The sequence below is a fragment of the Bicyclus anynana genome, chromosome 17 (assembly GCF_947172395.1).
Source record: "Bicyclus anynana chromosome 17, ilBicAnyn1.1, whole genome shotgun sequence".
NCBI lineage: Eukaryota > Metazoa > Arthropoda > Insecta > Lepidoptera > Nymphalidae > Bicyclus > Bicyclus anynana.
Window position 1 is genome coordinate 9579937 of NC_069099.1, and position 17806 is coordinate 9597742.

Consider the following 17806-nt stretch of genomic DNA (forward strand, 5'->3'; position numbering starts at 1 on the left):
TTACTGTTTTTGACTCCTAAATTACTTTTTAATACCGAGAAAATAAACTTCCAAACTAATCTTTTTTTAACACGCGTAAATTAGTTTTAATGTTCAAGTTAAAAGTAATAAATTTTAATAGTACAGTCTACTAGATCCCGGCAACATGAGCTATTCCATTAGCGGGTAATTGATAGTGTCGGCGGTATAAGAAAATCCAAAGAACCATTAAGCTGCGTCGAAAATATTATGTGCCCTTGAAAATATCTTTTTCATAGTAATATAACATTCGTAGCTCTGACAACTTTCTGTTTGGATATAAATTTTGCTTTCAATTCATTTCAACTTTCTTAATCTGTTTTTTTAATATCAAAGTTATCACAATTTATTTTTATTCTCCTTTTCTAAGTTTTGAATAAGAAATTTCATGTAAGTTGTTAGAAGTTAAAATAATTTAAGGGCGTTCTCCCACTAGACCAATGGCAAGTTATGTAATATTTTGTACGCATATGTTTCTATGATCCAGTCATCTTAGTATCTTCACCTCGGAATTTGAGATACCCAGCTGAATACTAAGTCGTTATCAACCCATATCAGCTCACTGCAGAGTTCGAGTTATGTCTCAGAATGAGAGGGGTTAGGCCAAATTGTCCACCACGCTGGCCCAATGCGGATTGGCAGACTTCACACAAGCAGAGAATTAAGATAATTCTCAGGTATGCAGGTTTCCTCACGAGGTTTCCTTTACCGTTTGAGACACGTGATATTTAATTTCTTAAAATGCGCACAACTGAAAAGTTACCTGTGTACCTACAAATGATAGGTTAATAAATACAAACAGCGAAAACCTATGGAAATGCGACATTTGCGAAAAAATCAATTTTTGTGACTTTTGTCCTCAATTTTTGATAGACGCAGGATACCATAATGTGGGTTTTGAGACAACTTTTAGAATGACAAAATACATATTTATACAAATATTCAGCTAGTTTTCTCAAATGATGAGATTCTTATTTAATTTTGAATGATTGGATCATTATTCACTCATCAGTCGCTTCCATACAATTTCGCTATGTTCCACATACGACGCGTCGCGTTCAACCTGCTTAGTGTCAGTCACGAGCTACGTCCTGTCAGTAGACTGCGGAGCTTCATAAAATACTGCTTTAAATATTTCAGTCTGAGCATTGCCTAAGCCCGCATTCGCACGAGAGATTTTTAAGCGTATTTATTTGAAATGAACGTTTTTAGGTATTTCCAACGTCCAAAATTTAAAGTGAAACACTGCTCGAAAAAAACATTTTGTTTTAAAAACGCTCGTGTGATATATACTTGGGAACGCATTTGTTGTAGGTATTTGGACGCTTTTGAATTGAGACTGAAACCAAAGTTGTAAGCGAAATATGGAGAAATCAAAGCTGCATGGGCAATTATTTTTTGTAGGTATAACGTAACGTATATTACTATGAGTGTGACTATTCACAGTCTAATTAAATTCTTTATCAATAAAACCGTGTGTTATTAAAGAATTACTCATGCGTTTGGTAGTTCACTTACCGCTTACCAAAAATAGTTTCATACTACTGGAGTATATATACCTATTATGATTTGAGTGTGAGTATTCAGTCTATTTTAAACTTAAAATTAAACGTACATTTCATTACGGGCGTATGAGCACTTAGCGAATACTCAGCGCGAGCAAGTTGAATAGCTAAATATCATTCATTGTTCACAGAACTGAGAAACTTATACTCATTACCCGTTCTTAGCTTTTAAGTAGTTCTACATTTTGTAGTTTGTAATTAATTATTCACCACAATTATAATGAAATCCGCATAGACACCGTGTGAAAAGCAGCGACAAAGTAATAAACATTGTTCTTTTGTTTTGTTCTTAAAAAGTATGAAAAGTTCATTTATTATCTATTAGAAACTTCGGTTGGCTGAGAAAAAACTTTATGAAAATTATAAACGATTGTTCATTTGATGCGAAATAAAATTCTTAGAAATTTGAAGTAATATAATAAATTAGACAAAGATCTTTCAAGAAGCGAAACTTTCTAAAAACAATCGTGATTTCCAAAACTAGCTCAGAATTTTTGGTTATAAATATTTATAAAGATCCTCCCAAAACCTTGGAAAACCGCTAGGAAGTGTTCTTACGACTGGTACTCAGACAATATTTATTTTTGAGTTGTAAATATTAGTTTTAAAAAATTTAAAAAATATATGACATATATACAAAACATTTATTTCTCAATTTTTCAAAGAATGTGCGAATTTATAATTAAAAATATTTTTCCGATGCGTTGTTTTTAAATTAACTGATCTTAAAGCGATCTTTTCTTGTCAGTCCTTACATAAACTGACAAAATTAAATAAAAGTTGTTATCTGTTGTAGCTTAGATGCCCAGTACGTACGCAAAATAGCAGATAGATAATAAAAAAGTAATGTTTTTAAACAAAAATAAACAAATAAAATGAAACTTCAAAATAAACACCACCTTTTTATATTATTGAACAAAAGAATTTGAATTTGAAATAATTTTGCGTGACAATGAATATATTGCATGGATTTATTTGCAATTATCGTACCCAAACACAACTAGGGCAGCACTGAATCAAGGCATTGCAATTTCTATTTATTTAATTTTAAATTTAATCGATAAAAGATACTCGTACCATATTTTTACCTGTATCCTTCAACAGTAATCTGTATTAATTATTTTATTTATAAATGATGTACAATAGCAAAAGGATCGTAAAATATTCTTGAATAATTGTACCATTGATTAAAAACATTATATTTTTCTGAGAAACAAATTTTTATATAATTATTTCCTCATATTTACGACTAGAAATAAATATGACAAAACAAAACGCCGTGAAACATTATATCCGATGATGGATATCTATACTGTTATAAAGCTAAAGAGTTTGTTTGTTTGTTTGATTGAACGCGCTAATCTTGATTTGAAAAATTCTTTCAGTGTTAGAAAGCCCATTTATCTAGGAAGGCTACAGGCTATATATTATCCCCATACTCTTACGGGAACAGGAACCATGCCGGCGAAACCGCGTCGCGTCAGCTAGTAAAGTATAAATTATATATTTATATCCATCATCTATTCAATATATCGTTCACACCTCAATTTTATCGAGCAGAAAACGAAAAAAGAAAACATACCCAGAATTTAATATATTGTAGAGTTTCTAAATAAGTAAACAGAGAGAAGTCAACTCAATAATCCGATCCGATGAAAGCAATTTTGAGAGGATTAATGCTATTCGATATCTCTTTAAATATGTGATGTGAATATATTTGCCAAGTACGAAAACTTTTACTTGTCAGTCAGGCCGTGATGAGATATTTGTAAAAGATTTAATTTACGTTGTATTCACAGAGTAAAGAATGATCCAGAGTGAGTCTTTACACGCAGCGTGGTGAAGCCGGTGAAACCCATTAAAAAAACAAATGTCACGCGTCTCCTTGACATCCGCATGTGCAAATTTTTTTCATAATTTGTATTTCAAAATTCAACACTAACAACAATTACGTAAATTAGCCAATAAAAAAATACTCCATCTTATTTAATTAGGTATATACTTTTTGTGAACAGTTTTTAAAATATTTAAAAACATAGGACGCCAGTTTTCTTAATTAATATTGAAAGTTAATGAAGCGACGCTTCGTGTCGTACTGACTCGGAAATGTATCCGTTTTTTAATTTTGTATTTGGAGCGGCTACGACACCGTCGTGTTCCGTGCGCTCTATCTGTTTAATCTGTGGTTGTATTATTATTTTTTTTAACTTGTAAAATTAGGTTTTGATTTTTTTGTATCTCAATAGACAGAAAAGCAGGCCGGCTTTTAAAAATATCCATTCTTCATCATCCATCGTTTTTGTGAATAAAGTTTCATTCTTTCCTTTATTTATTCACAAAACCTGAAATTTCGTATGCCATGCATTGTCTGCATTTAAAACATTTACAAGTAAAGGAGATGGTTCAAAATTGTATGGAGCCCAGAATCCGTCATTGTCCTGGCGGAAATAATGAAATTTTAATATTTTCGATTATACAAATCTACGAATTTACTTTAATTTTTTCGAAATAATATTCATTTTGTCCCAAGAAATGCAACACTAATATTATGGGTAATAATGGATTGATGACGTTTTCAACGCAGTAGTCATTTTGATGTTTGGTGATGTCATATCATATTTGCTTTATGGCCATCAGGATATAATTCGAAAACTTAAATTAATTTTATTTCTTTTTTTATTTAGGTATTTAGATTAATTCACTTATTTAGATTATAATAAAATCCTTGTATTTTCTAAATTTCAATGATACGGGGTACAAGAGTAGTACAAGGCTACAAGGTAAGAGTGGACCTGAATTGGACCATCTCCTTTCAAAGAGCATTTTTCGTAATTATATTATTCATCAAATCTACTTTATGACAGCGGTGATATCAGATTTATTTTTTAAAACAGTGTTTAATAAGTCTACTTTATTATGTTACCATCATTCATTTATAAGGTAGCTTCTATAGAATGATATAATTTTTGTTATTCACCAATAAAACATAACATAATTCCAACTTATAAGAATTCAGGTATTCCGCAATTATACATAAAAGTTATTGCATTCCGAAAAGCAGTACATTTTAATTAACATTCTTACTTATACCTACATTCCAGTTCACTTCTCGTAGTTCTAAACTAGTTTTTCAATATAAGGACACCTTTTAAATTTTATTTTTAACTTTTTTTTTTATTCTTTACAAGTTAGCCCTTGACTACAATCTCACCTGATGGTAAGTGACGATGCAGTCTAAGATGGAAGCGGGCTAACTTGTTAGGAGGAGGATGAAAATCCACACCCCTTTTGGTTTCTACACGGCATCGTACCGGAACGCTAAATCGCTTGGCGGTACGTCTTTGCCGGTAGGGTGGTAACTAGCGACGGCCGAAGCCTCCCACCAGCCAGACCTGGACAAATTAAGATAATATCAATAATATTATTGTTTCCAAATTATATATAACTAACAATATTTTTTTATATTATAATAATACTTTCATATAAATGTTGTACTTAACATCGCTCTAATTTAATAAACGAGAATACCTCAGTATACTATAAATATAAGTAACAGTATAAATAAAAGGAACCTTAAACGCCAGGCATATTAAGGGTCTTTAAATTAATTGGTCAGGGCTACATCTGCGAGAGAAAAATATTTTGAGTACCGGGAGATATTCCTTCATCCAATTATTTCTAATTACTTTGATGCCTCAGCAGTTTATAGACAGGAAATATTTAAAAAAATGTATAACAATTTATTTAGAAATAATGATTAATTAAAATGAATATAATTATAATCTATCCTAATGATATTAACAAAATCCCTCTGAATAAAAGTAAATTTCAAATTTCCGACTTTGAATATAATAGAGATAATTTTAATGAGCTAACTCTGCTTTTACGAGTAGTTGTTGAGGAATTAAGCATTTTGCAGATTTCGTAGATTATTGGACATGGTATGGATTCTGCAGCATGCCATGCAAATCTGATAACGTGAAAAAATGGAGTCACAGCGATATTCTCATTACACTACCTATCGATGTAATAGGATAATAAATTACAAATCGATTAGGCCGTGAAAATTGCTTAATCTGCTGCCAACAAAAATGATAATAAATAATCTTAAAATGGCCAAAGAAAATCTTTCTGGAATATCCAATACTTCATCATTCTAAATAGGCTAGGTTTTCCTCCATGTGAAGGTATATGAAAGTTAGGTCCTATTATGTTGCTGCAATGCGTGTTGACAGGCTTAAGGTGATAATGATACCGTTTTGTTTGGAGCCTCAACGGTAAAGTGGTCGGACTCATCATCGAGGGATGGTGGTTCGATCCCCGCCCCGTTTGACTATTTTATCATATTTAAAAGATAAGGCAAATATTCTTTTAAAAATCAGAATCTAACTAAAAATTTTTAAGAAGAATGAAAAACTCTCTATCTCATAGCCCGACCTAGGGCTCGAACCCAAGACCCTGTGAGCCGAAGCTACATTAGGCTAACTAGACCAACGGGGCAGTTAAAAGAATAATGCTAATATCATCATCATTATCAGCCGATGGACGTCCACTGCAGGACATAGGCCTCTTGCATGGACTTCCAAACAAAAGGGTCTCGAGCCGCTAGCATCCAGCGGCTCCCTGCAACTCGCTTGATGTCTTTGGTCCACCTAGTGGGGGGTCGACCAACACTGCGCTTTCCGACAACTTGGGACACCAACGTCCATCGGCTCTTCAAACTATACGGCCTGCTCATTGCCACTTCAGCTTCGCGACTCGCTGTCTGCTATCTGACTCGCTGTCTGCATTTAATTTATTTTTATTTTACTTCTTCAGGGAATCCGGTGGACAACAAGCATCGCTACTCCGCCGTGGCGATCACACTTCGTCGGTGAGACTGACGACCATCAGATCACTCAGGTCATCAGCGAAGTACTCCAACGGACAGAACATTAGTCTGTTATAACCCATGAGCAACATCAGGGTGATACCTCGTACAATAATCGCCGAAGAGTCTTGTTAGTGATAGAAAAACTAGTCATTTTTTTAACAGTGAATGTGTAAATAAAAAAAATTAAATAAATGTAGAAATAGAGTCCTACAATAAGTAAATATTTTATTATTGTAAATAGGTATTTAATTGTATTGAAGATGTTTTTTTTTTCGATCATAAGAAATTATGTATAATATATTTAAAAAAATATGTATTATTGTACATTATAACAACAATATTATGTGCTGTAAAATAAAGATAATTAATTACGCTTTATTATTAATCTCTGTGAAAATATTTCAAAAGTAATTTTTAACTCTGCTATGATAATAGATATTGTTATGACGCTAATGATAAAACTCAGTCATGCTTACATTTTGAAGTGAACAGTCATTCCAGTTATAATAAGAGAGATTAAAAGGAAATCTCTCTTAAAAACGATTTATTAAGAGAGAAGAAGATTTTAATAAAGATAAAACATATGATTATAATGTGAATTTACTCATTCACAATAACGATTTGCTGAATAACGAAACATTCAATTGCTTTAAAAAACAACAAGTAATGCTTCCTTTATATTAAATCTCAGGATAAAAGGAGGTAATTGTGTGATTGTGTTCTAAGATGAAACGAGCTTGCCACAGAAATGCCGAGTTTCTGGAGTAAAGAATATATAACCCACCTTGCTATTTTTTACAGCAAACACAATTTCAAAATGGAATATTAGACCCTGTGAGTATTCAAAACGAAGAAGCGAAACAATATATTCAGTAATTTTATCAAAAATATTTGTTATCTATAAACTATAACTAATATAGACTTGATTTCGATTAAGCATATTTTTTGAAACTTATTTTCATTGTCAGCCAAAGGCCTACACTATCTCTTTGTAAGAGAGGGGATCATCATTATCTGAGTTCAAGTCTCCTCTCAGAATGAGTGGGTTTATGGCAATAGTCTACCACGCTGGCTCAATGCGGAATGGCAGATTTCACACACGCAGAGAATTATGAAAATTCTCTGGTATGCAGGTTTTTTATTCCTCACGATGGTTTTCCTTCAACGTTTGGGACAGGTGATATAAAATTTCTTAAAATGCACACAACTGAAAAGTTGGAGGTGCAAGCCCTGAATCGGATTCGAACCCACACCCTCTGGAATCGGAGACAGAGATCATATCCACTAGGCTATCACGGCTCTTAAGAGAGGGGATATGGAGCTTAAGTCCACCACGCTGATCCAATGCTGGTTGGCGAGCTTGATGACCGGGACCGACAACATAACGTACTCTCCGAGGTATGTGGGTGTAACACCACCAATTACCCAACTCCGGGCTGAGAATGAAAATTTCTTAGAAGAAAGAAATACCTACCTAGTATCTCAAACTAAAATTAATTCATTTAAAGTGGACTTATTTAAATTCAGAATACTTTGTCTAAGTTGCGTTACGAATATATTACCAAAAAGAATGAATTAGTTTTATTTACTTAGTTCTCCCAGAATAAAATATAAATGCCGGGGTCCAAGAATAAATTTACATTTGAGAGCTTTGTTTCAACAAATGCTTTAGAGATTTATTTCTGTTTACGCCGTCTTACTTTCTAGCTAATGCTCAATAAATTATTTAAAAAAAGATTTTTCACAGTAAAGCAGCCCGCCCGGGTGTCAGTTCATTGACTTTAATCTATACTTATTTTTTTAATTAACTTACTAATATTATAAATGCGAAAGTAAGTTTGTCGTCTGTCTGTTACCTTATCACGACTAAATAGCTGAACCGTTCAAGATGAATTTTGGTAAATGAGATCTTGGAGCAAAACATAGGGTACTTTTTGACCCTAAAATAAAAACAGAAGGCGGTGAAATAGGTTTTGAAAGCTTGTATGGAAAGTCCTTAAATTTTAGTGTTACAGTTTTAAAAATGTGTTCCTAAATCATGTAAAAATACAAAATATAATGTGATAAAAAAATGTTTAAAACTCAACCCCTAAAGTGGTGAAATAGGGGTTGGAAGTTAGTTTAGTTGTTAGTAACCAATAGTTTAAAAGTTAAACAAATACAAATAACCAATTTTTAAATTAGGTATTGGTTATATTTTTCATTGTATATTCTTATTCACGTTTATCTCCGAAATTTCTTTTAATGGATATTTAGTACCATTTGTACTTACAGTACTTGATCGGAAGTAGATCGGAAGATATACAAAATCGAAATGTAGAGACTCTTTTGTCTCTACTACTATCAGTCTAAAATCTTGCGTAACATATAGGTACACAAGAACAGCCCTTTTTATCTGTCCTTATTTATTTTTCGTTTATTTTATTTACTTAATAATAATTAAGTATATTTAATTTCAAGAACATAGTTACATCAAAACTAAAAAATCTACAGTTTTTAACTGATTTTATCATTAATGACAACTGATGCCGCTGGAAGCTGGCGGCTTGCGTCCAGCAGTGGACGTGCATCGGCTGCTAATGATGATGATGATGATGACAACTGATATGAACTGAAATAGTTCCGGCAAGTCTTCATAGAAAACAAAATTAAACTGCAACGGTTTTATTTGTGTTTGATTTGTCAACATGGGTTCCGTCCTGTACAGTTGTGCGATAAAGGTCAAACGATACACGCACTCGTGTACAGGTTATACTCGTGTAACTTTATGCATGGGTCTGATAGTTTGTTATGTGTATAAGGGTTCATTTACACGAGCGGAACTCTACCGAGGACCGCAGTTGACTACAGTTGTCGGTAGCAGCTGCCACTCGTGTAAATGAACACTAATACTCATAACTATCACCGATCCACTGGTGTAATGTGATATTACCTAATGATTATAATCGGTGATGGTAACGTAAAATCAACTAAGCAACCTTATTTCCTTAATTATCAGAGGCTAGAGGAAACAAGCTCATGAAGAGCCGTGATAGCCCAGTGGATATGACCTCGGCCTCAAATTCCGGAGGGTGTGGGTTCAAATCCAGTCCAGGGCATGTACCTTCAACTTTTCAATTGTGTGCATTTTAAGAAATTAAATATCACGTGTGTAAACATCGTGAGGAAACCTGCATACCAGAGAATTTTCTAAATTCTCTGCGTGTCTGAAGTCTGCCAATCCGCATTGGGCCAGCGTAGTGGACTATTGGCCTAAGCCCTCTCATTCTGAGAGGAGACTCGACCTCAGCAGTGAGCCGAATATGGGTTGAAAATGATGAGAGGAAACAATCTTCATGAGGCTAATTTTGACGGCCTCCGTGGCGCAGAGGTGTGCGCGGTGGATTTTTAAGACGGACGTCCTGGGTTCGATCCCCGACTGGGTCGATTGAGGTTTTCTTAATTGGTCCAGGTCTGGCTGGTGGGAGGTTTTGGCCGTGGCTTTACTACCCTACCGGCAAAGACATACCGTTAAGCGATTTAAAGTACCGGTACGATGTCGTGTAGAAACCGAAAGCAGTGTGGATTTTCATCCTCCTCCTAACATGTTAGCCCGTTTCCATCTTAGATTGTATCATCACTTACCATCAGGTGGATTGTAGTCAAGGGCTAACATGTAAAGAGTAAAAGAGCGAGAGAGAGATCATAGTTATGTTTTTTCAGAGATGAATATTTGAGCAATCCATAAATTCACCCTGGGGGTGCCGGATTTATCATGTGGCATAAAGAATAAACTACATACTACTTTTTACGAAATTTTAATAGTTTTTTAAGGACAAAAGTTATAGTTACCTACGTCTAATAGGAATGATAAAATGGTGATGATTTGTTCTGACAAAATTTTCAGAATAAAGTCGACGTAATTTATTTCTGATTCTGTTTTTGATATCATAAATAAGACAATTTAGTACAAATTGTCGCTTGGTTACCTTTCTACGTAATCAAAATTGCTAGCCGCCCGAAATCTCGTCTACGTGAAAATCGATGTTCCCCTTTTTGTTAATCTTTTATTGACATTACATTTTAATGATAATACCAATGAGTCAATTTTCAATCGACTTTAAAAAAGGGGGAGTTTCTTACTTCATTGCGTATTTTTTTAATCTTTGTTAGGTACCTTATACTTTTGTTATATATTAAACCAATTTTTAAAATTATAACTGAAATACGTCTTTGAAGTCGGTTCTATTTTTATGTAAAAAATATTACCTTAAATCTAACTTGACTTTCAAAAAACCTTCAATTTCCTATTTATATTTTAAACAAATTTCAAAACCCCATAAAGTAGTAGTAGTAAAAAAAGTAACAATTTTTTTTTTATTCTTTACAAGTTAGCCCTCGACTACAATCTCACCTAATGGTAAGTGATGATGCAATCTAAGACGGAAGCGGGTTAACTTACGGTTTCAACACGACTCCGTGTGGTAACTAGCCACGGCCGAAGCCTCCCACCAGCCCCAGACCTAGACCAATTAAGAAAACCTCAATCGGCCCAGTTAGGGATCAAACCCAGGACCTCCGTCAAGTAAATCCACCGCGCATACCACTGCGCCACGGAGGCCGTCAATTCTTTCATGAAAGTCAGACACAACTATGTTAAACACCCATTTATTATAGCTACGCGACTAACGGTAAACTGTTTCAAACGTTTTTGAAGTTGTGGGAATTCACGTGAGAGTTCTCATAAGTTTCGACACGGGTAACCTTCGTGGCTTAATTCAATCAAAAGCTAACACATAGAGTAAGTTTCAACAATTCCCACAACATAGGATAGAGCAAATCATCTCACGTAAGCCTTTGCTTAGATAATTCCAGTGCAATCATTATGTAATATAACGAAGCCTAATCTAAGATTTAATTTAAGGCAAAAATTGCATTTAAATCAATTATTTTAAGCATTATTGTAATAAGTTTGTTTGTAATAATAATATTACAAACAAACAAGTGCATTCATTATGTTACCGATATAACGAAGCCTAATCGATCTAAGCTAATTTAAGGCGAAAATAGCATTTATTACAACATAACATAATACAACTTAACAAATAATTATTCACTAATAATAATATTACAAACAAACAGGTCTTTCTTAGCATATTTATACTAGTGTTATGTATAAAATAAAAAAATGTCCTTTGTCCATTATAGACTTAGAAAGCATCCAAACCGGTTCGGGCAAAGGTTTTAAAAGGTTTTTCAAGTAAAACTCATTCAGGTAGGTACGCGCGCTTGACTTGGGAAATCATCTGGTGACTGCGTTACGAATGGACACTGAGAGGGAGATGTAAAGAAGTTTTATTTTAGTCGTGTGGTTTTAAGTCACTATTTTCAACCGGATTCAAAAAAAGGAGGTTCTCAATTCGTCGCGTATTTTTTTAATGTGTTTCCTTATAACTTCGTCATTTATTATTCAATTTTGTAAATTCTATTTTTGTTTGATAGAGTATACTTTCAGATTAGTCCCTGATCATTTTCATGAAAATCGGTTTAGAAAAATTTGTGTTAAAATTAAAATAACTGAAATACGTCTTTCAAATCGGTTCCATATTTATGTAAAAAGATTATCTTATTATTTATATTTTTCCAAAAAAATTACTTAGTTATATTAAGGCCTCTTTATAATTTTATTATGTACAAATACAGATCTTTATCTAACTCTACCTAAGAGCAACTTATTAATGGGATATTACGTTTTCGTTAAGGGTCTACATATTAGTAGATAGTTGAGGAGGACATAATATTACTTTGGAGAAGTTTGAAGGAGATTACAAATATTAACTCGGCATGTGGAGCCTCGCATGGTTTGTTTAGACTATTGCCTTGTATAGATAATTTAGATATACCTAAATCAATCGTTACTAAGTATGAGTAATTTAAAATATTAGTACTTTTTAGTAGGTGTATGTCGATGAATAATTATAGTACATTATGATATAAGTGCAGTAAGTTGAAAAATACAGCCCAGGCGATATTAAGCTTATAGTAAGGAAGCAGAGGCTGTAATTATCAAAGCGCACGTATGTCATACGACGTTCTATAACACATTTGCGAGAAAACACACTTTATACACACTTTCTGAAAATGAATTTGCTTTTTGCCTGTTTTCCTTGATGACATTTTGATACGCTTTTCATTTTTGCACACCAGCGTTGGTTTTTTTTGACGAATGCACTAAAAACAGCCAGTATTACTATAAAGTAAATTAATATTTTTGAGTTTCTGATACAGATAAATAATTGGCTGACATTTATTGTCAAAATTATTAAAATTAAAGAATTAAATGTTTTTTTATTATATTTTATCTCACTATGTTAATTTTATTCATAAAATGTTGAGCATTTTTCTGACATAAAAACTCTTTGCCAAGATTTAAAAAAGTACCACTCGTTATTAGACGGATGATAAAGGTTTTATTACATTACAGCACGTGTGAATTTTACTTTACATTACGGCATATATGTGCATAATGTGATAAATAATGATATTGAAATTGGTGAAATAAGCGAAACTTTACGGGCAAAAATCACATATTAGGTATAGTCAGAAGACATAAACTGACCCTGACTACCTGCCCGTGTACCTTATAGTTCATTCCGTTCTGCATTGTAAATACTATGACTATGTGTAAAAGTTCAAGATGTATACTATATCTTTTATAATTGAATTATATATTTAATTACAAATTTAGGTCAGATTCCAAAAAAAACACGATTGGTAAGTAGACAAAATCGTCCAGCAGTGGACGTCTATCGTCTGATAATGATGCTGATGATGAATATTATAGAATGAATAGTAGAGAAAATGAGATCGGAAAAAGCTAGAATAAAAAACATCCATCAAGTTGGTACCATACGTGCACAGGGACTTATTAAACTGCGCTCCAGCGACCAATATACCCATCCCTTACGACGTGGGTAAAAAACGGCATTGCATTGAAATTGAGCTTTTCGTTTGAAAGGCAGTATTCATTTTCATTGTCAAGACAGTATATAATATTGTGGCACTATTTGGTTACCACCAGGTAGACTGACGACAACATTAAGCAAGTCGCAGGGATTCGCTGGATGCAGCTGGTGCCTCAGTATCGTGATGTTTGGAACTCCGAGGCCTATGTCCAACAGTGGACGTCCATCGGCTGATATGATGATGATGATGATGATGATGATTTGGTTACCTGCCTTGGCTATGGAAAAAAAATCTCGGTTTAAATTATACATTTACTTAACGATTATTTTATTCTATAGATATGTTACGTGCCTACACAATCACCGCAAAAAGTGATCCGAATTTAGCGACTTTACTGAGCACACACAATTTTGTATTTACTTACATTATTTATTTATCTATTTAAATATATAGAAATCAATGCCACTTTTCGTTGTTATTTTATAACTTAAAAACGGGCTCACCTATCCAAATCAAATGTTTAGGCTTTGTTTGGATTATTTAGTAGATAGTTAATGTGAAGTTTGCACAAAATCGGTCGAGCGGTTCTTCATTTATAACATATTTTAGGGTGGGGGTATGGTTGGGGTAGGTTAGGCAGCGGCGTGCACAGCGTAGATGCAAAGATTACCTTGCCTATCCTGAAACTCATTACGAACCTGTATTATGGAAGGAATTTTACAACTTCACAAACACACAAACTTTACCTCTTAATTATATTACCAGCGGATCCAGTCTAACTTCGCTTAGACAATTACCCAACTAACCGATCTTAAGAAAGCTATCACAGTACAGTGTTTTTTCTCGCTTATACGTATAACATAAGAAATATAGATTTACTTACTTCTTTTAAATATTAGTGTACATAGCAAATGACTTTGTGTTGCTGGATGGAGACGATCAAAGCGTAACTGTTCTGCCATCTAACGAGGTTTTCTCAAAACATCTCACAATGGAACCTCTTGACTCGACGTAGGTAATAATATAAAATGTTTTCTTGTTATTGAGATTAAAACACATACATATAGATGGCGTTATGAACGATTTTTCCATTTAATTAATTGACTTAGACACACATGAATATGTTGTACTATAATGAAAAATAAGTTAATTAATAATTACATGCCGCCCCGCTTACATCATTTATTTAAAATGTTTAATTTCCGTTTCTTAACACACTCCATCTATTGAATATTTAAAATTCTTAGGTTTGAAATATTAAGACTGAAATTGTGTTTCAGTGAATCTATCTAATAACGCCATCTAGCGTCATTTTCTCGAAATAGTAAAAGTTTTTCGTGAACTGTGGATAAATTGCAGTAAGTAATCTAACAACTAATGTCACCTAGTGACATTTGTTTGAAATATTAAAAACGTTTCTAACTTGCTTTCAATGTAACTACTATTGCCATCTAGCGACGTTTTTTCAAAATATTAAAAACTTTTCTAACTCTCTTTCAGCGTATATCGCCATCTAGTGAGATTTTCTAAAAACACCTCCATCGGAGCTCCTCACTCTAACTAACCTTTAAAAACAGTTGTCTTCGTTTTGTGATGATAATACAAGCTTCTTAGCATAGATGGCCCTTTGTGAGTAAAATGTATGGTTGATGAAACTACACACTTTGCAAAAGATTCCAACAGTACAATTTTAGAATATTATAAGAAGAAAATAAGTAGCTATCTGAAATAAGTATAAGTCTTGCAAAGTGGTACAATCTGCATCTAGTTTCAGTAAGTAAGTTACAGACGATAAAAGACCACATTGGAGCGAAATGCAAATTCAAATTCCTAATTACGTTCACTTATAAGGGTGCCTTTTACACAAATAAAATAAAAACAAAATACAGTCTCGCAATGATTATAGTATTTGTAAGGCATTATATTTCCACGGCTGCGTTTTCTTCTCACGTTAAGTGTGCAATATGTAATTTGGTGGTTACAAATGGTTCTGGATCTCAGATTCTGGAAAAGTTAGGAGCCTGATATTTGGGTAAATGATATTTCTAAGTGTTAGCTTCGTTATGACTATACAAAATACACAATTTGTAAAACTTTACTCAATAGTTTATTTTTTGAAAAATACATGTTTTGCTCACATTTTGCTTTTAATCTCAGGAAAAGCAAACTTATTTTCTTAAATTTTTGTTTTGTATAGAAAATTAGGTATATATCTTGAACATGGCCATTTTGTTCTTCGTTACGTTGTTTAATTTACTTGCAATTAGGTAAAAATGGTTTTAGCGCTCACGTCATATAATTTGCGTCGCGCGTCAATCGCTTCGTTCTTTTCACTCACGTGAAAGTCATAATTCGGCGTCTCGTTTGCGCTTCGAATTGTATCTATATCGTACCGACGCGCTCTTAAACAAAGAATTTACGCCTTAATACTCGTAAGATGGACCGAGTACATCAAGCGGGTTGCAGGGAGCCGCTGGATACTCGCGGCTCGAGACCGTTTTGTTTGGAAGTCCATGCAAGAGGCCTTTGTCCAGCAGTGGACGTCCATCGGCTGTTGATGGTGATGATGACTCGTAAGAACCTTAAATTATACAATCTCGTCAATACAAATGGAAATGTATTGCTATAAAACCTCTACCTTGCTTCTAGTCGTTACATTTACCTTAGTGAATAAAAAAGCTTTCCAGTTACGTATGCAAAAATCAGTTACAAGACCTTCTCATTGTAAGCTAAAATTTACATACATAGTTCACATAAACTGGACCTCGAGTTTGCGATAGCCAGACATACCACATTTTAGGAAAGCTGAAAGTTTGTCAACCTATGCTCCTACCTAGGTAAGTATAGTAGCCAAACCAGAAAGAAAAAAAAATATTTCACATTTTTTTTAAATGTAACACATATCCAGACCACTTAGGTAAGTCAAAAACCAAAAGTAGTCCAAGAATCAAATCTTTCGTTATTAACACTGTGTCATATTTGGCACAATCTTAAAAAAGGATCCAGCTGAGCATTGTGCTGCATGTACCAAGCAAATATTGGACTTACAGCGCTAATTTTCAGCTGATTACTTTGAATCAGGTGTCACCTCGGAAATGCGTAGTTACATAGTGACATAAAACTAAACTAAAAGAAAATTAATGATATATGATAGGACTTAACACTAAAATTAATTAATAACCCAAAATTGACCAGGTAGCAGGTTTTCATGCTCCATATCCTCAATTGTCTATGTATAAACCATAACTTTTTGATATATTCTGCTGTTTAACATGAAAATTTATGTCTTTAATTGCCAAACCGTAAGTTTCATGGCAACCCTTCGTTAGAGAACTTAAAATCTCTCTTTAAAAATGTCTAACAGTGTTGTTTTCTGCATCCATGACTGTGGGTTCGAATATCGGTATAATTGGAATATATTTTGTGTGATATATTCCAATTATACCGATGTCTAACATGGATATCTGGGTGTATTTATACCCATAACACCGGCTGTACGCTTACTTTGGGGCTAATTAGGTTATTTGCCTATATTTATTTATTATGCCGAGCGATGCTGTGAAAATGAGGTGTGTCTGGCTTTCACAGACTGTCGGTCTATACAGTATTCCTGTTGATAGATATTTACTTTGCTCACATTCTAAACCGAGGCACGTATGGGATTGGGTGATACGTGACCGACGACATAAACGTAGAATGGTGTAGAAAAATGCCGGTTTTCCCTCGTAATGTCGATTGGGCCCTAGATATCTATGCCCCCGTGAATTCAAATAGATGCCAAATGAAAGAAACGACCGGTTTGGGTAGCCTATTATTCCGTATCAGTTAATACCTTTTTTTTTTGTCGTGGCGATACTTATTTATTTTGCGACTATTACACCATTCTGTATAATATTCGCACAAAACTGAAGAAAAACATATTTTCTTTTTATTAATTAAAAATTATATCTGTATTGTTATATCTGTAGATATCGTTTTCAGAGTATTTATGTTATTTCGGTTTATATGCCCCTTCAAGTTAGGTAACCTGGAAGAGATCACTTGCATTGAATTTTATCCTTAACTAGCTGACGCTGCGCGGTTTCACGCGCGTGGTACCCGTTCCTGTAGAAATACGGGGATAATATATAGCCTTCCTTGATAAATGGGCTATCTAACACTGAAAGAATTTTTCTAATCGGACAAGTAGTTCCTGAGATTAGCGCGTTCAATCAATCAAACAAACAAACAAACTCTTCAGCATTATAATATTAGTATAGATTCTAAGATTTTGTTTGTTTTGAATATGTTTGCTGCAATAAAGTTATTTAAATAAATTAAAAAATATTTTTTCATACATATTTATGAAAATTATAATAAATACATTGTAAACAGCTATATTATAAAGAGGTGTGTAAAGTGTAAA

General features: G+C 33.6%; 1 protein-coding gene across 2 annotated transcripts in view; it reads left to right on the top strand.

The window, feature by feature from the left end:
* Nucleotides 1–6842, top strand: part of LOC112053225 (gonadotropin-releasing hormone receptor) — a 93804-nt gene extending 86962 nt beyond the window's left edge. Inside the window, exon 6 of one of the 2 annotated variants that reach the window (XM_052886488.1) lies at nt 6402–6842. In XM_052886488.1, coding sequence (XP_052742448.1) covers nt 6402–6531 — 130 coding nt within the window. In that variant the 3' untranslated portion in view covers nt 6532–6842. The remainder of the gene's footprint in view (nt 1–6401) is intronic. The other variant, XM_024092586.2, reaches the window with a different exon arrangement.
* Nucleotides 6843–17806: the final 10964 nt, after the last annotated feature.